The 25,379-nt window shown below is 35.5% G+C and overlaps 1 protein-coding gene and 1 non-coding gene across 6 annotated transcripts in view; both read right to left on the minus strand.

Moving 5' to 3' along the window:
• The window catches only part of LOC106623502 (uncharacterized), a 151,678-nt gene that overhangs the window by 89,193 nt on the left and 37,106 nt on the right, over positions 1-25,379 (minus strand). For all 5 annotated transcript variants that reach the window (XR_011397092.1, XR_011397091.1, XR_011397088.1 and 2 more), the window contains exon 3: positions 17,316-17,369. This is a non-coding gene — a transcript (uncharacterized protein). The remainder of the gene's footprint in view (positions 1-17,315; positions 17,370-25,379) is intronic.
• On the minus strand, positions 5,897-7,393 carry LOC106625639 (uncharacterized). Its single transcript, XM_014245469.3, has 2 exons — positions 7,284-7,393; positions 5,897-7,223 (listed from the first exon to the last, which is right to left on the minus strand). The coding sequence occupies exons 1-2, from the start codon at positions 7,296-7,298 to the stop codon at positions 6,096-6,098; spliced, it is 1,143 nt and encodes a 380-aa protein (XP_014100944.3). The 5' UTR covers positions 7,299-7,393; the 3' UTR covers positions 5,897-6,095.

A 25,379-nucleotide genomic window follows, 5' to 3' on the forward strand; every position in this document is an offset into this window, starting at 1 on the left:
TTACTCTGTCGTCAGCATCAATGACGGCTACTTCCGGTGTAGTTATTTTTTTAATATTTTACCATATAAATATAATATGTAGATAGCAAAAAAAATCATTTTCTATTGAACATTTTTCTTCGCTTTATTTTTTGCTGTAACTATTTTCGTTCTTTCACGAAAGACTCTTTGGCCTCAAAGTTCCCTGAAAATTTTCTTCAGACCACACTGTTTAATTCCTTTACTAAGGTTTGTAGATGCGACTAACTAAAGTTTTTTGCGCTGTCTATGAATATTTGTTGAATTCGACGTGTTTTCATAAAAATATACCACCCATTATTTAAAGCGATCGCAATAAATAATAATTCTATCCAGAATTTTTTGGTATTACACAGAACACGTGTTTTAACAACCCAAGTGGGATCTCTATAATATCTGTTGCAGGGACAGTCTTTAATATAACCTTACTTCATCTCGCCTTCGTATTCTCTACTCTTGGTCCGTTACGTGGACTATGTCTACGATCTCATTCGACAAAATGGACCAGTATATCCGGGCAATGATAATTCTTGTAACCACTTAGGAGTCGCTACAACACCTTCGGTCAATATAAAAGCAGATTTTTAATGATCCGAAGCTTAGCAAGCCATCTTGCATTCATGGAGTTTAGAATTTCCGGCGCAGTCGAATTTTTCTCGAATGATGTTTTCGATTGTAAGGCGTTCAAAATCCTAAATCGAGAGAAGGTAAGTGCCATGAGCAAGCAGAACTTTGTCAAATACCCATTCATACTGGGAAGATCTTGTGACGCAGTAAAAATACTTGAATACCTAATCGTATATAGTTATTACTCACATATTCGTGCAAATATTTATCCCGGAGAAGTAGAAAAAAAATTCTGTTGTTACCCATAGGATATCAGTGGAAGTACGAGATGGTGCAGATGAAATGAAAATGATAGCAGCAACTAACAGCCGGAAAACAGGCGACAGCTATTGTAGCAGCATGCACAAACAGTTAGACGGGGTGCAGAATATGGCGCAGCAGTTGTAGGCAAGCGAGAGAAAGTTAGAAAATAGCGTCGCACCCACCACAGCCAGCCAGCTCGTAGCACACAGAAACTTCACTGCTGCTTCCCCACCACTATGTCGACTACACGCTTTAGCAGCGAGCTACTCCCTGCGACAGGATATGATGTGGAAAATGCTATTTATTTAGTTGAGGTTTACACTGCTGCTACCATATCATTTTTTAACGCTAGCTTTGCCGACTTCCGTTAGCTACAGTATTTTATATATTTTTTTTCTTGCATTCTTTAAATGTTCTCCACTGCGGTTTAAATATAGTGGAATTTTATTTAAACTTCAGCGTCGATAACTGTATATGTATGTGTGAGCGACACAAAAGCGCTACAACATACATTACTAAGCATGTCTGTTGTAATGAAGGAGGCAAAAATGTAAAAAGCAATTTCTGTGGTGTATGTAAATACTTGTATATGCGTTAAAACAACCGACGTTAGTGGTCTTTGTTGGTTTTGCACAAGTATCTGCATGCTTCTGCTAGCTATAAAAAGGAGCAAGGATATTGTGCGCATATGCACACAATGACACTAACATTAGTGCTTAGATGCTCGTGCATTAAAAGTTGCTCATACGCAGTGTGCGTCAATAGTGTTATCTACTCGCTTTCGACAGGAAATTAGATGTTGGTAGTAGGTTGGGGTTTGTATGAGTATATATTATTGGACAGAATATTACAATCAAAGCAACTAGCATGCAATATCAACGTATATTTACTATATACTCATATGAATATAAGTATGTATGTATATATTTGACGGCAGTTTGATTAGAACCTCTTTACACACCCTAACAGCTAGTTCAATGGTCAGAATTTCAGTCAAAGCTAGTGTATTAATATATTTTCCTACTTATCAAAAGAACAATTAACGACAACAACAAAAATATTTACATTTTAAATTTTAGTCGGTTTTGATAAGATCTTGCTTGGCGACAATATATAGTATTCAACTCTAATTAAAATTTTGAACAATGGGTAGCAATTTTTCTAAAAACAAACGGTTCTATTTCCAATTTAGCGACTGCTGTGACATAGTCCATATCTCTAAACATTTATGGCGCTTACGATATGCAGGGAACTCCAAATCTATCACACACTGCAGTTCACTGAGTATCCGTTCAGCGTCGGCTCTTTTTTTCAACATAAACCCCAAAGTCTATACAAATCACCAATATTGCTGCAACATTTAATACACACTTTTTAAATCTTTTAATATGTGTGGTAAGTTTAAGCATTTGTAAGAAACGTTTACTAATCTACTCCTCCAACTTAACCATGGTTCAGTATAGCATAAACACATTCAGTAAGATTTATTATGGTTTGATATATTTCCTGCTGTGTATTATACCACCTCTAACAATAACGGCAGACACATATTTCCTGTTGTGCTCAAATGCTTTCATACGTGTATATTAAAAATATAATTGCTTGTAATTTGTAAAATGTTTCATAGTTATTTTTGCCATTATTATTTGTGAGTTTGATTCATTTTTTTAGGATGTGGCTCATTACAATAGCGCAGACTATATATAGACACTCCTAGTGTTCGTGACGTATCAAAAGTTATGCTATAGTTTTGCAGTTGGTTAGCTCAGAGCTTTGTTTTTTAGACGGCTGATTGTTTCCTGCCTTTTTGCATTTGTAGAATAGGCGGTGAATAAAGAAATGGAAATTGAAAAATACATATATTTTTAGGCACTTTTACTTTCGTTTATTAAGGCTTTTAGTAAAACTGAACTCGGCTGTATGTGAAAGGTAGCTGAGTGGATCCGCTTTATATAACATATATAGATACTCTAATTTCTTGATATTTGAACCGATTAGTATATTATTTGTTAAGCGAGATGTTAAGACTAGGCAGATTAATCATTTATTGGTCACATTGGGTCGAAGAGCTAATTATGCCCTGAACAGGTTATATTAAGTTTGCCACGATGTTTGTAATGCTCAAACGGAAATGTTGTAGCAGTGTCCGGCAGTTTTTCATTATGTAAATACGCGAAATTATCCCTCTATTTTTGAGACGTCGGTCTGAAATTTCACAAACGTTTTTTTCCTCAGAAACGCCGATATGGAACGATTATAGCATATGGCTGCCATACATAGGTTATTCTAGGGATGTGTTCAAATCGATTTCGGCATCAATGAAAGAGTTCGAGTTTAGTAGATATGGACGATATGTTCAGATTTGCTCTCACAAGGCAGCATTATATGAAACCTTAGCTATCTATCAGCATAACGTCATTGCAATGAACTATTTTGCTGATAATGACCTCTGTGACCCTGAAGTACAGATATTATTACATATCCCACGCACATTTTCCGGAGTAATAATGGTGTGTGCTGTCTGGCGCTTTTTTAGCTATTATTACACTAAAATATCACGTTAGTGGGTTCACTGTTGTCTCCGAGCTAAAAGCTGCTGTGCTCACTATCCAGTGTTGATGATGTTGCTCGTGCGTTTCTTTACTTACGGTGGTGTTGATATTTAGGGCTCATACTCAAACTCGTGCTGCAGACTTTTGGATGACAATTTTCAGAGTTGCTCTTCGCTTGCTGTTGCCCAAAGCTTAGTTGACATTAGTTTGGCTGCTGTTGCTATAAACGCAAGTGTGTTGTCTGACAATGTGTGGCGGCATGTTGTTGTTGCGGTCCAAAGCGCAGTTGGCGCCATTTTTTGCACTTAATTGAGAGGTTCATAATTTGCTCAATAAGCACGCGACAAAATGCAACGATATTGAGTAGAAGAGGAGGTATATATAAATGTATATAGCGCTATATATACAGAGTAGAGAGCTCGCACATAAGCCAGCGTGGCTTCGAGGAAGGGCAGCATTCTCGTGCACACAAATTGTGTGTCCTCCATTGCTACCCACACACACAATAGGTAATAGTTCGTAGCTGTATTTCATACAAAATGTGCATGTAACGGTACACCCGATATGTATGTGTTTATGTATTTTGCTGCAACATGCTGTTGCACAAGTGAATGCGCATTTAATTTAGTGCGAAACTATAAATGCCATCAGCCACTAGCCAATGTGGCGGCGGCGAATTTCGTGGCTACTGACACAAATTGTTGCAATACGTGTGGTAAGCGGGAATGTTGGGTTGCATACGCAGTTATATATTTATATCTACGTTTATAGTCCTACACTTAAGCTCATATATAACAAAACTTTTTTTAGCTTATATATAACCTTCCAGGCCGTCAATTCACCGTTTGCGCGGGGAGCCGCTACGGCCCTAATCTTTTCAACGTGACTCATGTGGCATTCATAAATTAAGCTTATTTTAGTATGCAGACTTATTTGTATGGCTTCGAACATCTTTGATATAAAAATTATCGGAACGGCATCGAGGTAACCAAATATGTGCGTAATTGGCTGTACAATATCAGTACCATAAATATTATTTACATTTTAATTCGCATGGCTTCCATTTGCACCTTTATCGAAGGCAAGCTACCAAATAAAGCGTATTTTCTCATTGCTGATGCACATTTTTGAGTCGTGTTAATCAATACTGAGTCAAGCAATCACAAAGGTTTCTAAGAAGGTTTTTAGTACGAAACATTTTCTTTTAAATACCATCTAGCGTAAGCCGCACCTGTACCTATACAAGCGAAATACAGATTACTAAAGCCATCTACTGACAAAATAATAGATTTATTTTCATTAGATCTTAAATGAGACCATGCTACCCCGCTTCACACAGTCAGTCTCTGAAGACGATATGGGCCTACCTATATATACAGTTAAATGTATATATATATATATGAATATAAATGTACTCAACTCAATCTATATTTGAACCACAGCTATTACAAGATCTTGCTGCCATTTTATCCACTAGTTACACACTAAGCTTAATGAAAATTATGGTAATGGCACTTAGGAAGCTTACATCATACAATTTGCAATCGTTGGTGAATGCGTTAAGCTGTGACCTCGAATTGTGCGCAGAGAACGGTAAAGCAAACTTCCAAATGCATAAAACTCCATTAAAAAGTATTTAAATAAATGTTAACTATTCTCTGCGGTACTGCACACTTAAGAGTGGTTATGCAAAATATGCAGATATACATACATACATATGCACATCAGTGTGTAAAATATATGCTATGATAGCGTTATATAAACTGTGACCACTTTGCCTTTACTAAACACCTCATTTCGCCCTTTCTCTGCACTAGTTTGATTCGCATTCCTCATTTCCATATGAATGCGACACGTTTAGTTGCCACAAATTGCAAATATTTTATGCAAATTATCAACAATTCAGCTCGTTACAAGTGCAAGTTATTGCAAAAGTCGATTTATTATTGTTGTTGCGGATAACATTGCATTAGTAGTATAAGAGTGGTTTTGTTAGAACCCGGGTGTGGTTCAAAGTAATAATTTAATTGTTCACTCTTTGTGGTTTGCTTTGAATAATCACTAATTTGTTGCCAATACGTGGCGCTGGTGTCAATTTATAACTATAAATTGTAAACAAGCATTATAACTGTGGTAATGCTCTAATATGTTGAGTTACGAAATATTATTAAAATTTCTATACGAAGCAAAATTTTGAAATTAGTTTGAGTGAAGTCATTCGATCTAATCTCAGCTGGCGGGAAGGTTGGTTTAAAAAGAACAATTCGGCTCAAAGTCAAGTTAAATACTATGCTGAGATTTGAGCAAGTGGTTTGAGAACAAGCTCGCCAACCGAAGCGTCGACGTAGAGAGGTTGCGCCTCGATTGACAAAGTTAGACATTCGTAGAGAAGGTATTCCAAATATCAAATATACCTACTCACAAAAGTAATTTCGAAAAATTTGGCACAAAAATAATTTAAGTGTTTTATGAACCCCAATATTTAGTTACAATTTTATTGTGAAATTTTTTTATTCACTTGCAAATAAAAAATGGCGACTAGACTTAAACTAGTTTAGTTGATGTCAAAATTTAAATATATAATATATTATATTACACATCACATTTCCATTACTTTGAGCATTATTCAGGGACTTTTTAAAGAAAGCAGATTTTTTAATGGACACGAAGCCAAGGTACAGCGGGAGCACCAAGACCACCAGCACCACCCACGCCACCACCCCAGGCGTCTGCACCACTTACACCCGAACTGCCAGCTCGACCATCAATACCAGTAGCAGCACCAGCACCACCACCACCACCACCACCACCAGCGGCACCTCCGATACCAGCTGAGCCTCCGCCACCGCCACCTCCTGCACCGCCATGTCCACTACCACCTCCACCGCCGCCGCCACCGGCACCGCCAGCACCACCACCTCCACCACCGCCGCCACCGGCACCGCCAGCACCACCAGCTCCACCGCCGCCTCCGGCACCACCAATACCGCTAGCTCCGCCAGAACCGCCTCCGCCACCACCACCGCCAGATGCACTGCTAACGGTAGCATAAGGACCCAAGACTATGTTTCCAACACTACTAACGCCACCAGTACCGCCTTCGCCACCTAATCCGCCAACTCCAATAGCACTTACAGCAGCACTTCCAGCACCTAACTCATCTACTATAATGGCACTACCAGGCCCAACTACACCGCCTAGTCCTCCGACTCCAATAACGCTACCAGCTCCAGCTGCGACACTTAGTAGCGCAGCTCCTATGGCACCACCAGCACCTACACTGCCTTCTCCACCACTTTCATCATCAGCAGAACCAAGTACGTCTACTGCAGCGCTTTCATCTTCATTTGAGCCGTCACTGGATCCAAGATTTTCAGAGCTATATGCACCGTCAGCTCCTTCATCGCCACCAACTTCTGAACTAATCACTGCTTCTGCAACTGCACCTTCAGCGCCAGCAATATTTACAGAACCAGCAACACTTGCAGGCACACCAACACTGAACAGAGCACCTGCAGAACTGACTAATGGTCCTCCAACAACACCACCAGTCAATACGCCTGGAGTTATGATATTGGTTATACCTGCGTCCTCGATGCTCGGCACATATTCGCCTTCCAAACCGGGCACTGGTTTATATTGTCCATCATCTTCTGGTCGAACCACCGTCACCACAGTTGGCACAGATAACACCAAAGGTATTTGATTCACACCCGTCAAGGGCACAATGCTGGCTCTAATTTGATTAACATACAACAAGGTAATTGCAACTAAGGAAATAACCTGTTAAATTATATTAAATATTAATATAACTTCTGCATTTATTTGAGAAAAATATCTCACCGTAGCCGTCCTCATCTTGGCTTTCTATTCAATTGATTTGCTCCGCACAAAATCTGCATCCGTTGACTTGAACTGAGTTGAGCACTATAACACAAAGACTAACTGATCTCGCCGCTTTTATATCAGAAAGCTCTATTTAAGAAATATAATTGATTTATGCATATGAGGGAAAATTAAACTAGACTAGACAATAATTTTCTGCAATCCAGTTCTTTATTTGCAAACAATTAAAGAACAAGTCTAGCGTGGCACGAGTTCGGGCGTTGTACCCAACGCACAGAAGAGAACAATAAGTTCGGTCGTAAATCTTGCGCTTAAGCTGTAATAAAATATAATAGCGATTGATTTGTTATCAGACATAATGACAGGGTTAGCCACAAGCCTCTTTATGTTCGAATCGGTAACTGCTTCGAGATACCACGGCGGATTTTCGGTTCCTGCGCCACTGCAACCCACTGGTTTAAGTCAGAAAACGTGCTATCAGCAAGATGTCGTACAGCTAAAGTCATATTTGAAGTAGTTTGAAAATTTTCAGGCTGAATAATTCCAAAAGAAGTGACTTTAACTGACCACCATGACTCATCATATTTACAGGATATTTTTCATAAGTAACGCAGGAAGGTGCTTGAAGAAAAATATTCGTAAGAAACACAAAACATTTCATGCATTAAGCTGGGAAATTTCCGACCCATGTTGCAATAATGTTAAAACAAACTAGATTGACATTTGAAGAGAAATGTAGAAAATGTTTATCTATTTATCAGCGACGAAATAAAACAATACTTTTGACCCACCGTGTATCATCGTAACGAAAATATTACTTTGTGATTGTGCACTGGGTTCAGCAATAAAACACTCTTACAATTTAAATAACAAAGAGTCAAGTTTACTAGAGTGTGGCCTGCATTTGCATTTAATCAATGAAATGCCAGAAGTGACACCCTTGCCCGTTTCTGGTAGCATAAATTACCTTTAATTGCAGCCAGTCACCTAACATGGTGTGAATAAGTTGGCGCGTGCACAGAAGAAATCGCTAACAGCACAGCAGCAGTCCAATTAGATATGGAGCTCATTAATAATATTACAGAGCGTTTATTTTTAGTATACGAGGGTACTACTCGTGGTTTAAATTATAAAATCATATACATATGTGCCGACAAAGACTTTGCTTCTAAAGAAGGATGTTGGGCTTCGATTTGGTACATAAAAACTATTAGATAATATATTACTATTAGAGATTGGCAAATGAAAAGAGTTACTAACTGTTATATCAACATTTTGACTTTCACAGACGCGATTTCTGGTAAATAATTACACAAGCTACCCTGTTACACCATTTATATATTTATCGGGTTTTTTTTAACTGCAATCCCTGTCAAGATTCTTGCTTTACCTATAGATGAATTTATGGTAATGAACCAGAGCCCCGAAAAAGAGAAAAAGCAGCCTAATTTAGTAAAGGTTTCATAACTTTCAGCTTGAAGCATAAAGTAGTAGCATATCTCTATCGAAAATATCCAAACTAACTAATAAAGACAAAGATTTGAAAACAATTTCAGTAAATAAAATTGTAAATCTCATAAAAATCTGCGTATTATTGCACCCTTATCCACTGAATTATCAAACGACTCTCTTAGCTATAAAATACAAACAAATAAGGTATTACAATATTGCGCTCAAATCACGGTTGCCTTAACACATATTAGGAAATGATTGAGATGTAACTATAGAAATATTTTATAAATATATCTACTTCTTATCCATTTAATATGTTATAGATTGCTGACGCCCAGTAAGTAAAATGACTACCTATTTTGCGTTCAAATCAAGGCCATACAAATCTTTTTCAAAGTCAACAAAGTTTGTGAGATAATTCAAGTTTGCCACGAAGTTTGTAATACCCAGAAGCGAGAGCGCAGATTGCTTCATTGAAGAAAATTGATACTTCGTCTCGATCATACAGGAATGTGCTGGTTGTTCTAAGCCTCTACGAGATTTTCATTTTATTGTCTTTTGAAAAGGATACTTTTTAGAGTTGATTGTTGCGCTCCAAGCTCATTAGAGTGTTTAAGAAACTCAGAGTTTAATCAGAGCAAACGAAGCATACGACGGCGACTATTAGACCAATTTTCTTTTTTTTTTAATTTTTCTCCCAAATTTTAATACAAATTAGGGTTCCATCGCCAGGACTATTTATTTTTATATTATTATAAACCCTACCCTTATATTATATAAATCCAATAGTTTCTGCATTATTTTATATTTTATTTTAGTTAAAAATGCTGTTAAGCACTCTGCTCGTGTTTTAAGTATTTCAGTATAGTTATTTTGTATTTTTTTTTCGGAAACTCATTTCCTCTACCACGTGACACTATCAAGCATCGATTTCAACATGTTTGTTCATTAGCAGCGACAACATCGTTGACGCTCAAAAGGCGAGCGACAATTTTTTAGTGCAACTAATATATATCTGCAAAAAATCGTGTTTTATTAAATTGCAACCAAAACTGATAGACATTAAAAAAAATATATATTTTTGCAATATTTGCACTACTTGCTGATTATTTGACAAATTTTTTTTGCCAAACTATGCGTTTAAACAGCAATATCAGCAATTTTAGTTGTCGAGTGGAAAAATTTGTAATGAAAAAAGATTGTATGTAAATGAAAAATTTATTATAAAACTTTAAATTGCCTTTAGGCTATTGATGCCACAATTGAGGCATAAAAATGCCATCCAATAGAAGTGCTATATTAAAAGGCATTTTAGAGTTAAATAAATTGGAATTTTTAGATAAATGTAAAAGAAAATTTTATTATTTTTTATTTTACATAAATGTATGTACATGCCAAATTTTTCTAATAAAAATATATAAAATTTAATTATAAGAAATTTTAAATCTATTTATTCAAAAAAATACAATTTTTTTATTTAAAAGAGTTGGCAAAAAGTGGAGATCCCATATAATCATTGATAGCCACTTAAAATGACCACACATTCAAATAAAAAATTCATGAAATTCATAAAAAAAATCCAAAATTTATTGTTTGCTGAAAAAAGTAACAAACAACAAAGAGGAATATTTTCGAGATACAATTTTTATTTGTATATTTCACAGTGTGCCAATGCTATTAGCTGCGGCAATAGTTTCAATGCTTAGTTACTGCATTGCCCGGCGCCGGCGAGATACATATAGCAAGCTAGCAATAACTCATCCACACATACATATAAAATTCCCTATATATTATATAACAAAACTGCTTGTCCAGTGTACGTGCCCATAGTGCTAACTGCACTGCCCAATGACCAATTGAGGCAAGCTTTAGTGTAGTGAATAACGGAGCAGGGATGAAGGCACGACTCCAACTTAGTATATGTAGGTATGAATTGAGAGACATCCTAGCATATTTTTATTACAGAGCATGCCACTGTGAGTACTTCAAATTCCCTGCAATTCTCTATTTACCCCATCGCAATACACTCCTCTTTTTCATTTCACAGTGCACATATGCAGCGGAAGCTCCGCTGGGACGTATTTTTGTGCTGCTGACCAACGGCTAAAAAATTTGAAATACGAAAACAAAAATCGCGAAAGAAATTGTCTAGCCAATTGTAGCGGTTAGTTTTTGTTTCTTTCTCCTTTTTTTTACTGGCGTATTCAATGCCTGAATGTGACTGACTGACTGACTGGCTGGTGTCTGGATTTAGTGATTGCAGTGTTGCATTCAATGCACTTTCAAATTGGCTAGAATTTATATAAAGCTGATGGAAGCATGATATCGATTCACATACTAACTGAACGTTAGTTTTCCAAAAAATTGGGTAATATTTTTTTTTTTGGATTGCAGCGAGGTTAATTTTAAACTTCCGGATGAACCAGCTACAAAGAATGATCTCTGTAGCAGAGCTTTTAGTGCTTCAAATGTATGTTGAGCTTTCACAATACTCACAAAACAGCTTTTCCTGTATATATATTTTTTTTGACTATTATGGTCAAAATATTAAACATTATTATGTCAGAAAAAATTAAAGCTTTAAAACTTTTTATATTTTTTCGCCCCTTCGAGCTTTTATTTATTCCTAGATATAAGCTTTCATTTATTATTGCAAAAAAATAAATCAGTTATGGATGCCATTGTTATGTTTAAAATTTCATGTTAGGAAAGTCTTCTAAGCTTATGGGTCCTTTTAAACGTTTTTGAGTTTTCATGATTTGTTTCAGGAGCTTTTATTCGAACATTAGTTGCTAGTAGGGCTAATAAGCTCTTTCAAATGAAACTTGGAGTTGAAAAAATATATTGAATTTTATTATTTCAGTCGGTGAATAATTTTAAGCCATGGTGAATAATTTTAATTTACCTAAGAATGTGTGCTTTCAAGAGCTTTTGCAATATCAACTTTGTACGAGAACGTAAGTTCAGTAATTCCTTTGGTGTCAGAATTTTCTATCAACTATCATTTCTTGTAGCTTAAAATATGTCAAGAACTCTTGTTCCATATAAATATATAATTGTTGGAAAGATAAAAACAATATTTCGATTTTTAAATGTTGAAAAACGACCGACGATGGTCTGATTATTAAAAGCTTAGCAATAAATTTTTGTAAATAATGAAAGATCTCAAGGATGTTTGTGATCTTGATGCTCTCAATCTAAACGGTTCTTACGAAATTTTCACACAAAACCCCGGACTGAAATGTATTGAAATCACTGCCTGTTTTAAAGGACACTGAATGTCAAAACCACTTTTCAAACCATTGGCACTTTCACCAAAGAAAATAATTCTATTTTAATTTAGATATTTCTACACGACTTGAATGAGTGAGAAAATGAGAACACTCAAATGGAGACTGTGCGACATTTCCAATTATTTCTATCACCGTTGGTATCCAAATTCATTTCGTTTTCATTTTTTTCTTTTTGCTTTCTCACGCCATAATTAAGCATTTCTATGCTGCAATATTTAATTACATTTGTCTTCCTAAAATGCTTTGACTTGGCGTTAGTTAAAGAACTCATCAAAGAGACCTTTAAAAGCCTCTACTTTTGACAAACTCTGAAAAGTGTTGCATTTTAACACCACCACAAATCCATTTGATACATTTGCTAGGTTTCTTCCCTGTTTTTTTTTCGGTCCGAACTCAAAGCCAAAGCAAATTTAATATACACAAAAGCTGTTGGCGAAGTTCAATTGCCTGACTGGCCGCCGAAGAGGTGACCGCTTGATAGAATTGTGAGATAGAGAGAATGCTTGAGCACATTTGTTGATGAATGCACTCAAACGGTGCGAGTTGTTGGTTTCAATTTGCTTTGGAGTGATTATATGGGAGTGGGCGCTGCAAGTGATTGTTTATTTGACTGACCAGCTGATTGATTCACAGAATTACTGATTGATTGATTGAATACATTTCGAACTAACGCTCACTTTGACGAATCGGTCGAAAGGCAGTTGTGAGGAGGAGTGAGTAGCCAGATATAGTTTGGAGTGGTACAGAAGGTGCCCATCTAAAATGAAATAGATAAAACTGCTAACTTGTTAGTCGGTTGGTTGAGTTAGTTTAATTGGTTGCTTTGTGCAATGGGTGTAAATTGGCTTTACGCTTGGCTTTTTAGTTCACTCACATATATGAGTATATAGGTTTTCAATAAGCAATTGACAACAGTATGTCTATGTATATACAGTATGTCTATGTATTCTGTCATTATGATGAGTTTTTCTGTGTTCGCAGCCACTTCTTTTTAATAAAAAATGTCTTTTGGATTTTTCTTTTTGCAATTTCCTTTGAGGTATTACTGCATTTTTTAAACGTTATTTAACAAATCTAATTTAACCGGCTTCACTTTGATTACATTTGTGAAATGAATTAAATGGATTTCTTAAAAAACTCATTTCTAAAATGAATTTAGTGCAAGCTGTTAAATTTTTTTTACTAAGCATTTCACAACTAAAAGGTTCGGGCTTAGAATAGTTATAACCAAATGTTAATACTAAATAGCATATGAAAATTCAACGAGAGTTCATAAACACAAGTAAACGATATGAATAAAAGCCTTAAAAAAGGTACTTGGCATTATTTAAAATCTTTACACAGATTATTAAATGAACACTCGAAAATCTTTTTAGTATTTTTACGATGGTCATATTGCGCTGATCTTTATCTTGAGAACAATACCTTAATTATTAACTCTGGTTCGATGTGAGAGCAGAGAAAGGGAGAAAAATTTAAAAAATGTCCTTTAAAGTTATTAAATTGATTGGCAACGAAATAGCCAATACCATTGAGTGCATCTAATATTACATTTAGAATGAGATCCAGCATATTGAGGTATCTTACTTAGTCATAAATGAGTTTTTAATGTTTAGAAAGAAGAAATGAAAGGTAAGCAACGAAAAACTGTTACTGAAGTCCGATGTTGCAGTAGCATAAGTTTATATCTCATAATATTTCCTCGAGAGCTCTTTATACCGAAAGTTTTGATCTTTAACTTAATTTGCGGCAATTTCTCTCCAGACAATCGTTATGAATATAATGAAGCCTCTGTCAGTAGTTGTGTCTAATCCACATATTATATGCCATTCCTGTTATTGTGCTGACTTTTTATTTGTTGTTGTTGGCAATTGTAAGCGATTATGCTCATTTGCCTTTGTGTTTGTTGGGCAAACCCACGCATTCTTAATGCAGCAACGTTTTGCTTTTATTGCATTAGTCCGTGCGGCGGGTGGACGGGTGGCATAAGCAACAATCGGTGGCAAGCGCAGAGTAAAGAGAATCAGAAAGGAGCAAAGGAGCAACGGAACTGCAGGAATTCGTGTCGTAAATGGCAATTGTAATAGCAGTTGGCAGGCAATTGGCAGTAGTCATCAGCATTTTTGTTATTCAAAATTCATGAACTAAACGTCGCTTAGAAGCAGTTCGCGCGCGTGTGTGTGTGTGCTGAGCAAAACATGCAAAGCAGACACAACATTTTAGTGGCGGCATGCGATTATCCTTGCAATTGTAAGCTATTGTGGCTGGTTAGCGAAATGTGCGCGGCAATATAATGGTTGCATAAGTGAGTGGCCACATGAGCACACGCTTCGCCTGTGTCGCTCTGTCCATTTACAGTGCGCGCGTGTCTGCCGCTTTTCGCTTGACTATAAGCTCGCAAGTGTTTTGGCCAACGAGCCGCATCGTTTAAGCTTTAACCGTATGAATATGCAAAAGCCTGCTTGTCTGCCACCACTTGCTGCTGCACTTGCCACTTCATTATTATTGCGTGTGTTGTTATTATTATTATTGGTATTATGAAGTGGTTGCGCGAATGGTGTACGTGCCTTCCAAAATACGCTAAAATGGCAAAATAATGCGGAGACTACCAGTTTCGAAAGTAATGCCATAAAAGCTTTTGTGGCGACAGCTGATAATCGTTTCCGCAAACTATTTTTATTTCGGAATTTCAATAAGTGTCTGAAAATGATTGTGAATTGAGGCGAAAAACATATATTGCTGCTGCTATTGCCTTTTTTTAGCATTGAAAAGATTTTGAATAAGATTTCTGAGGAAATTTGTTGTGATTCGATTATCTCTTACGCTTATTTGTGTTTTCAGCAGCATTTTCGAGGCCAACAACATTCTTTCAATCCCTTTAGGATACGCTCTTCATTTCCCCTTTTTTGCAACTAAAAAGTTGTGAAACAGTTTCGTGTATTTATTAAGAAAAAACTAAATTTTTGACTATCAAAGCAGTCCAGAACTTCACTAAATTCCACCCAACAATAAAATATTGAGAACTGAACTTAATGTTAAATATAATTGCCTCTGTGAGTTAACACCATTAAATAGTTACTAATTCTGTATTAAGCCCGTGAAAATACCACTATTAAGCTCTCACTAAAGCTGCTACTAAAGTGCACTGGTTCCGCCATGAATCCAACTAGCAGTATAAGAGCTACGTATGTCACATCAGACATTGTATTTGGCTTGACGACCAGCTCATTGTGTGGTGCGTGTCACCGTCTGATGCATTAAACCAATTAAAGGTGTTCGGCGAAAGGGCTTAGAACGCATCAGCCGCATAAGTAGTGGCATTGCAGAAGCCTTCGCAGTGGATAACAAAATGAAATGCAAAAAAGACACATCTATTTAATTTGTTAAGCAGCCAAACTAGCTAACTACAAAAGTGCGACTGAAATTAAAACACATTTGGTTTGCGAAAAACCAGTCAACCAACAAAAAGTGGCAACGCTGCTGCTGCGCGCTGCCGATGCGTCTCGTCTGTGGCGGCGTTGGTGTAGACAAGGTCGTATTATAGCGGGTGCGATAGGATTTGGCACGCAGCTGTACTGTTGGCCGTAAAATGGCAATTTCATGCTTTCACACCCACAGATTTTTTCACGCTATTTGCTTGCGTACTATGATATATGGCGGAACCAGCTGTGCAAAGTGTATGAGCAGAGGTGCATTGACCCGCTCTGAGTGTTTATAATTTTTAATGTATTTATGATATTATAATTTAGCTTGGTAAAGTTGTTTGGTCTTTTCTCAAAGATCTCACCTCAAACTCGAGATACATTTTAATACTCTGATTGGCAATTTTTTAAAATGAATCTCAAAATTGAGAGATAGAGAGAGTAGTGCAAAAATTCTTTAGCTAGAAACATTTGTCTAATGTATAGATTCCCTAGGGTTCGAGGCCCTATGATCCAGTGCAAGATATAGGATATAAAAAAAGATTCCTGCTGATTTCTTTAATATATATGCTTCGCTTGGCTTTGGGATAAGAAGTTGTCAAGGTTTATTACTCACCAAATACGTTTCCCATATAAGGACTTGACCAATCTTCAGATTGTATAATAGCTATATTAGCAGCTTCTTAGGGAGAAAAGGACGGGAGCAAAATTTCAGATCGATATCTTAAAAACTGAGTAACTAGTTCGCGTATATACAGATAGATAGTAACAGCTGAGAGTGCTGCTTCAAAAAATATTCTTCCATGAATATTGGAACGAAAGTTAAAATAAATAAATATTTCAAAATATATTATTTGATATTGTGAATTACAAAAAACTTAGTCTTTACAAAAACCACTCATCTGGGAGAACTCCTTATCATCTATAGTAAAATATATAATTTGAAACAAGTTAAAGAAAATTTGGGATTCCACAGGCTATTCACTGTATAAAATCGAAATTTTCACGGGTTTCATTAATATGCCAGCTGTTGTGAGTGATTTTACCATTCCAGTTATGAACCAAACCATCAGATATTTAAGCTTGTACGTGAGCCAAAAGCTTAATAAGCCTGCTGGCACTCATCTAAGCCGCTGTTGACAACATATTACCGCTTTTTATTGACCAATTATTTAGTGCAGCGAACATTTTTAAATTGTGTGGTCATGTGCAACAAATACAGTGGGTTGATTGCATATGTTGCAAACTATTTAAACTATCGTAGCTGAGACTGCAAACCGGTTGCATATTTAACTGTTTTTTTTTTTCAATTTTATTTAAAATTTTTTATTGCTAGTAATTTTATTACATCGGACACAGTATTTACCAATATTTGCTATTAATCGGAAATTTTGCATGCAACAACAATTTTTAATGCATTTTTCATGTTCCACAGCAGTTTGAGAAAACTAATTAGCAAACTCGTGCCGCATGTTTGCTGCAATCAGTGGCAGCCAGCCACCAACCAATCGCGCAATGGTGTGCGATAAATTAATAAATGCTAAATATTGCATGGATTTTCATTATTTTGATTGCTGCTAAATGTTGCCGACCAAATGCTAATCTTTTATGAAAATTAGTGATTGGTCAATGTCGCAATTGAATAGTTAATTGTTGGTGATTTCTGTGATTCACATTATTGCGAAATATATAACTATGTGAGTTTGTTTGTGGGTTTCTAAATGTTGCGCATACGCTGTGGTACACCGCGGTTGGCTGTATGGATTAGAATATGCATCGAACCTGCGTGTGCTTAAAATATTTATGCTAAAATAGGCAATTTATTTGTGGAATCAGAATTTATGCAATTTTAATTGACTTACCAAATTATTTGTATTGGATGGAGCTGATTTTCACGCGTTGTTAAAGTTTTTATGCTGCAATGAAAAAGCAAGAAAACAAAATTCAATTATAAATTTGTAATTATTGATTAAATAAAGAAAATAATTATGATTAAATCAATAATATTAAAACGTAGTTAATAGAGTTTAAATTGTATTACAAAAGAGAATAAATGAGAATCACAGTGACTCTATGTTTTTAAGAATAATTCTTGCTGCTGCAAAAAAATTGTTAACTTCGGGTTTACGAAGCTATAATACCAATCACAGGAATATTTTTTTCATTATAAGAGAGTATAAAAATTTTTTTATCTTGATTTTGATGGATCAGTCTGTATGACAGCTATCTGCTGTATTAGTCCGATCTGAACAATTTCTTTGAAGATTGTGGTAATCTGTGTTAAATTTCGTGAAAATATCTTATAGGATCAAATCGTTTTGTCTATATGTTAGTGTCTTATGATCGATTCACTGTGAGGATCGACCGCATAACCCAGCTCTAACGTACTAGACTTTATACATCAAAAAGATTTGAATACGTTTTAAGTGGATTCACTACTTCCCAATCATGCTCTTACTCCACTTAGTTGTGAATTTTTACCGAATATACTGAGAATTAAATTCCTGTAAATTTAAACGATTTTCGCTCATTCCATTATTCATGAATTTATTTACAAAAATATGAAATCGTAAAAAAAATAATAACGAAAAACTCATTGTGTTTATGCAAATGAATGTGCATTCCCAATGATGCAACGCAAAACTATGGTGTGGTAATGAAATGCAACGAGCGGCGTGCCACATCACCGCACACATACCTATGCCCCACCGTATGCAAATAAACCCACACAAATAAATAAATAAATGTTAATATCCGACCATAAGTATTTATAGTTGATAATTTAATTTGCAAGCATTGGTAAGTTTTTTTTGTTGTTATGCGAACACTTGTTGCAATCAAATGCACTTGAACGACACACACACACACACCCGCCAGCTCAATGCATGACATTGAGTGACACTCAACAGTTGAAGTGCAATAGTTGTTGTTGGCGGCGAAAGCTGCGGAGCTGAGGATGGGCTAAGTGAAAGGTTGCGAATGACTGCAATGCGTTGTAGTTGTTGTTATATTATAAATAGGTATGCATGTGGGTGTCTGAAGCGGTGAATGTCAATGAGTGGCTGTGTGACTCTACTTTGTTTTTTTTGCATATCTCCCAGAGCTGAGGGTGCTGGTGTTGTGGCACTTGCAGACAACCTCAAAAGCAGCGTGATGTGCTCGGTGTTGCTATTGCTATTGCTGATGACTGATGGTTCCTGATTATAAGTTAAATTATAGTTTTTCTTGCTGTACTTTTTGTTTTGGAATTGTGTTGACGTTGGCATTTGAAGTTGCTCAAGTGTGGCAACTTCCAGCTGTTGTTGCTACCGAGTTGTTGCATGCAGCTGTCGTTTGTAGTGTTTCTCTAGTTTCAACTTGAATTCTATAGGGATTTCCTTTTGATTGATGTGAGAAAATTTTCACATTCTTTAATTGCTTTCACAGTTGTATAAACACTTATTAGCACTGTGGCCGGAAGACCCTCAGGCGTTGAATGGAGCAACGTTGTGCAGAGTATGCCACAACTAGTTGATATAATAATTTCAAATACCACTGTCAGCAATACACTTTTTACTAGTTAAATATAATAATTGACCGGTCGACTAAAATTCGTAAAGATGAACAGTTACATTTATGCCTGAGAACACAATATGCCTTGCACTGACTTTATTTCACTTTAATACTGGAACTACAGATCTCTCGTAGGAAACCGGTTGTTTTAAGATAGAAGTATTGAATATGAAGATAGAAGAATTGAAAATTAAAAGTTTGCCTTTGAGAAACACTAATAGAAAAATAGTTTTTCAAAAACCCAGAAACCATAGATGTGAAAGAACCATAGAAGAGTAAATAAATTAAAGGAGGAGTTAGATGCAATAAGGGGTACATAATGACAATACTAACACAACTGGGATTATTTTCAATACAGTAAACGAAATTTTGACCTCGGCCCATAATGTTAGCAGCCAAAATAATGAAAACTGTCATTTTGTTCTAGGTTGTGACTCAAAATTTTCTCAAAAGTGATTGGTTCTATTTAAAAGATTTTGTTCGCAAAATTAGTAGAAAGAATTTAAATTAGAAAAAATCAAGAAAAAAAGTTAACTTCGGCTGAATAAAGCCTAGGGATCCCATCATAAAAGTGACGTAATAAGACTAAAATATAATAAGTTTAGCGTACTTGACAACTCGAAGATCCGTTACGTTATACTGAGGTTCGCATATTGTAGAAGATATAGTTTTAATTAAATATTTTACTAATACAGAGTTAGACACACTGGCTTCCGAGCAGTGAAAAAAGCAGCTAACCTTATTATTAATCGAAATACAAATTTAAAATCTGCAGATATTTCAGCTAAGCTCCTGAGCCATTAAATAGAAACCAACTGAACTTCTGGAACCATAAGCTTGCAAAAGACTAGCGCTACAGAGGTGAAGTTACCGGACTACCGTGTATAAGAAAGATACATAGAACTCCACAGGATTTGTTTTTTTCACCCAAACAAGAAGTCTAACGCCAGAAATATAAGGAATATATACAAGTATATATATATATTTGAAAGTACATAGCCCTAGAGCAAAAGTCAAACTGTATCTTGTGAAAAAAGTACAATTTCAATAATTAGTGACATTTTATTGACCTCCTTGAGCTTAAGAAATTTTATTTGGGTTTACCATTTTTCGAGCTTCTTTAATTTTAATGCTCTTACTACTTTTGCCGATCGTTAAGAGTCAACGAAATGAGCGTGCTTTACATTCGGTGGCGTCGCCTTCAGAGCCGGCGGTAAGCAGCTTAAGTGTTGATACGCGAGACGTGTGAGTGAAGAGCTGAATCCAGAGTCAGACAGACAGTTGACAGACTGCAAAGCTAACTTGAGTACGAAGCTGCAAATAAGCAAATGCAAAGAGCTGCAAAATATTGAGGACTCACCGTACGTTGGAGCTTAAGCGCGGCTTTCTTTTACGACCGTTTTATTTCTGTTACGAGTTCGTTGCTAAATCTGCCGTCAGCATGCAGCTGTTGTTGTTTTTTTGTTGTTATGGTCAAATCACACGTGATTCGGCTGGCAAGCCGCGACTTAAGTCAACACTAGCGGCTTAGGCACACATACACACATAACAGCTATTTGTCAGTAAGCCACAAAACACGAAATTCTCGCCTGTAAGTCGTAACCAACAAATAATCACTTACAACAACAAAACAAAAAACCATAAGCAATAATAATAACATTGCCTTGTCACAATGAAAACAGTTCCATTGTTGCCACCCCGCTTGCATACCGCACTCAAGCACTCATATTCCAATCGGTTCGGCGTATTTTACGAGGTGTGTTATGTTGTTATTGATTGTGGATTTGTTTTGATTTCAATTCGCCGCATTAATTGACAAGTGTGCAGCTCGTTTGGCTTATAAATATTATTGTAAGCCGCGATAAATGGAACTGGATATGTGTGTGTGTCTATGTATTTGTTGTAGTTGCTGCAACGGATTATAGCTGTGTTTATTACACGCTTGCTGTTATGACTTGTTGTTATTGCGGTTAATGGTTAATGTTGATGTCACTGTTATGCTTTTTTTGTTGTTATTGTTGTTATTGACGTGATAATTCAAGCGTGGGTGTCGCACGAAAATACGATTCATGATTAAGATGTGGTTTTCAATTTTGAGGACTGGAAAGCTTTAGATGCATTTATGAGGTTCTTAATTGAGGCCAAGTGTGGGTAAATAGAAAGTTTATAGAATTAAAATAAATTAATAAATTAATTACTAATAAAATTCAAAACTACATTATTTAAAAACTAGACGTTAGAAATATTTAGAAATTAGCTGATATTCAAAATATATTAAGAGAGTTTTATTGATATTGTATATATCAGATTTGACAAGCAGTTTTAGAAATATGAAATCTTCCATCAAAGTGGGCGGAGCCACTCCTATAGTGAACTGATAAGATAATTACTTATCAATAAAATTGAACTCTATAGTATGCATGCTTCACCGCTTAAGGCCTTCTCAAAGCTGAACTAACTAAAAATTTGGAATTCTCCCAACCTGACCCTACTACTTATATGGAAAAACTGAATAAGTGAAATTCTTTGAACTTACTTGTCATTTAGTAAGTAGTTGGTTCATGACACACAAGGCTAATATATGTTCTCGAAGCGAAATGTTTACCAATGTTAAATTTACCTTGAAAATACAACGAAATATTCTGTTAGAAAACGAGAAACATTGTGGCGCGCTCAGCTCGTTCTCAGCGGTACAGCTAAAAGGGCACCAATTAAAATATTTTCCCATAAGGCTCCTCTATGCTAGTGGAGCTCATAAGCTAGCTAAGCCTTTTAACATAAGCAAACAAGGGCTAACCTATATATTTGCGAGCGATACTTGAGAAATTAAAAAAATATATATATATTAAAAAGTTTTTTTTTTTAATTTCCAACATTTTATTTGACATAAATTTCGTGTGCGCAACTCTAACTCCAGCATCGGCAACACCAACTCGTATAGCCTTTACCAACACGCTCTATTTAAGCGTCAAGAAGAGGTGTCGAAGCAACAGCCGTGCAGAAAGTATCGAGCAAGAGCTCAAATTACCTAGAAATACCAAAAGATACAACAAAAAATACAAATGGCACAGCGAAAAGGCCAACTGTTGCAGGCGGCGCGCAAAATTGTATACTCCACCGCTCTTGGCTGCTGGCACCATAAGCCGGTTGAGATGCTTGTTCTAAATACGTCGCACTCGTAGCGTTCGGCGCTGATGCCGTCGCTAGTTGTGTTAGCTTTTAGTCACCAGTTGAATGTAATATAATCCGTGAATTCTTCACCTGTACGCACTTGACTTATTTTTCCAGCGCGCTGTGTTGCTTATGCCCCCTCTCGCGTGATTCATGGAATTCATGTTATTCAGCCAACTGCGGCGAATGTTGCAATGTGACATGTGTTGTGGATGGTTTTGAATTTCTTTTGCATATTTCCACTTCAAAAAAAAAACATAAAAAATACAACAACAACAAGCAACTTGTATGGAATTCAAAAATAAATACCAGAGGTGTTAGTTAACAGTGGGAACAAATGCGCATACTTTTGCAAATGTGTTGCTCTATATATTCTAGCGTTAAACCATATACTAAATAGGGAGGCAAGTCGGTGTGTAGGGAAGTATAAATGCTTATAAGCATCTGCATAAGTGCAAGCATGCATATTTGTTTGAATTTTTTTCACTATAGCATATAGTTGTGGTCGCAGTTGTGAATGCGTCTGGTTGCACTTGTTCGATAAGTATGGAAATAGGTGACTGCGTACTCAGTCACATATAAGTATCCACCGCAGAGCAACGGCACTTAATGAAGTGTGAGCAGGCATGCATTACAGGTTATGAAAGGGTTAAGAGCGTTGTTGTTAGTGAGTGTAAACGAGCCGTGTCTACAGAGAAAAGTAGTGATGGTGCTTAATATAATCATTTCTTCGATATGCGTGTGGCTGTTTTGAGTTAAAAGTCCAGCAGTAATTCTACTAAGAGTGCGTATTTGTTAAGCAAAATTTCAATTGAGTATTTAAGTTTTGAGATACATACTATTATTTTAGTTAATACTATATTTTTGTCAGTTTAAATTTGTTAAAAATAATATTTCCATTTAGTTAATTTGGTGATTTTGAGCACATTATCCATTTTTTCCTATGCTATGTTTCGGCATAAATATAATTATTACGTCACACGGAAGTAAACATCAATATAACATACATATATAAATCGAGACTTATTTACATCTATATATATATCCCCACAATGTATTACGCAAGCAAATTTTGTTATTACTCATATTTACGCTAAAAATCATGTAAGCGCCAATATTCGCAACTACTCGTGTACATTGCTCAGTAATTAAAAGGCGCCCCATTTTAAGCGAAACACTAGTCACTTAATAAAAGTACGCTTATGCTAAATATAAATTATTATGTATCAAATAAAAAGAGAAAAAAGTAATATAAAAATGTCAAAGTTGCTTTGCCGCAGGCTTTTGATTGCAAAAATTTACATTTTAAGGTTTGTACCAGTGGTTATTGGAAACGCGTAACATCAAGTTTAAGTGCAACTTGTAGCAAAAACTGGTTTAATTACTGGCGATGACTAAAGGAGGCGTTTAATAATTAAACAGCACAGTAAAAAAATATGTGTTGCATTAAAATTTTTAAGTGCAATAAATTAAATGGAAACCTGTAAAAAGCAATAAAAAAAAAAATATTTTTTTATGTAAATATTTAAACCACTTTTAATTAATATTCATAAATCGGACGTTTTAATTTACAACACAACTGCGGCCTGATTTGCATAGCTGCATTGCAATGCTTTGTATGCATGGCAACACTGTTGCTATACTTAAAATGGCACTTCCACGGCAATTAATCATTGAACAGCGCTAGATCAATTACATCGATACTAATTAGTCTTATTTTATGTTATGGCTGTCGCTAGTGGTGGTTGTTTTTGTAAATGTTGACAATATAAACTATTTTCAATATATTTTCATACAAAGCATAAAATTATCAATTTTCAACAACTCTTTACAGCATAGTTATAGCGAAATTCCTTTTAAAAAGCACATTGGAATTTTGCTGTTGGCATGCTGTAAGCATTTTTTACACCATTTTTTAAAAACTTTAAACTTTTTTGCCTAAGTTAGCAATACTTGACTATTATATAAATAAAAAAATATATATAATAATATTATATATAAATAAAGCTAATTCTTCATTCACTCGTTTCTGATATGCAATAAAAAATTCTTTTTTCAGCTATTGCCACCTTTTAGAATGCTCTAAAATAAGGGTTTGTTTAACGGTTGCGTTTTTATTGAATGGGAAGCCTTATGACTAATAAAAGCTGTACTCAAATTATTGAAAACTGTTCTCAAAATCCTTGTTTAGTTTCTACTCATATTTGGGTTAGAAACTAACTTATGTTTATAAATAATATTCTTGCAAAATCATTGTTCTAAGATATATATAGCACATACTTCTATATACTGCTGAAATTCAAGGGTTTTCATAACATACTACATATTTCTGTGTACTGTCATTTCATCAACCTTTCGAAGGATCAAGTTTGTTATTAAAAAAAAAAATAAGCAAAACTACAAGTTAAAATATTTGTGAAAATTCAAATAGAAACTCAGCTATAAATAAGTTTCCAAACTCCCTGCCATTGAAAAAAAACCTTCTTCTACATTCACAAATGGAAAATTAAAGCCACGTTTACAACAAATTGATAAATTTTTCATTAACCACCCATTTTTCTCACATTTAAAATTGTTTTTAATATTTTTAAAACTGTTCCCACCAGTCCGAATGCTTTAAACCAAAAAACTGATTGATCATAATACCATTTTCTGAACGAGAAGCAACACTTATTCGCTTAGAAATGTTCTCACCACATGACAAACTGTTCCCCAAATTTATTTTTCCGTTTTGGTGTCATTTAAAGAATAACCGACTTAGATAATATTATAGTAAAATACGGAAAACGTTTGATAAAAATCAATTATTCCTACAAACTTAAAAATATATACATATACAGTTACTTTTAATTTTCATGCATTGAAAATTTTATCACAGAGTAAACTTTCCGAAATCGTAAGTATATTCCACTACATATTCTTCTCCGTTATAACAAAATGATTTTTCGCAAATAAACATTTAGATTTCGTTGCAAAATCATATTTCCCCACCATTATTTGCTTTCCTAATGACCATCAATAAATTAGGGAAATTTTTTCTATTTTCCAATTGCGAAAATTGCTTTCGAAGAGTTATCGCTAATATTTCGCCTATCATAAAATTTCCGCGAACCTACAACGCGCCAACATTTCTCGTGTCTATACGCCATTTATGCAACCTCCTACACAGCACCAACAAGTCTATGGTAGCACTCCCTCGCCGC

Source organism: Bactrocera oleae, chromosome 6, assembly GCF_042242935.1.
Source record: "Bactrocera oleae isolate idBacOlea1 chromosome 6, idBacOlea1, whole genome shotgun sequence".
Taxonomy (NCBI): Eukaryota; Metazoa; Arthropoda; class Insecta; order Diptera; family Tephritidae; genus Bactrocera; species Bactrocera oleae.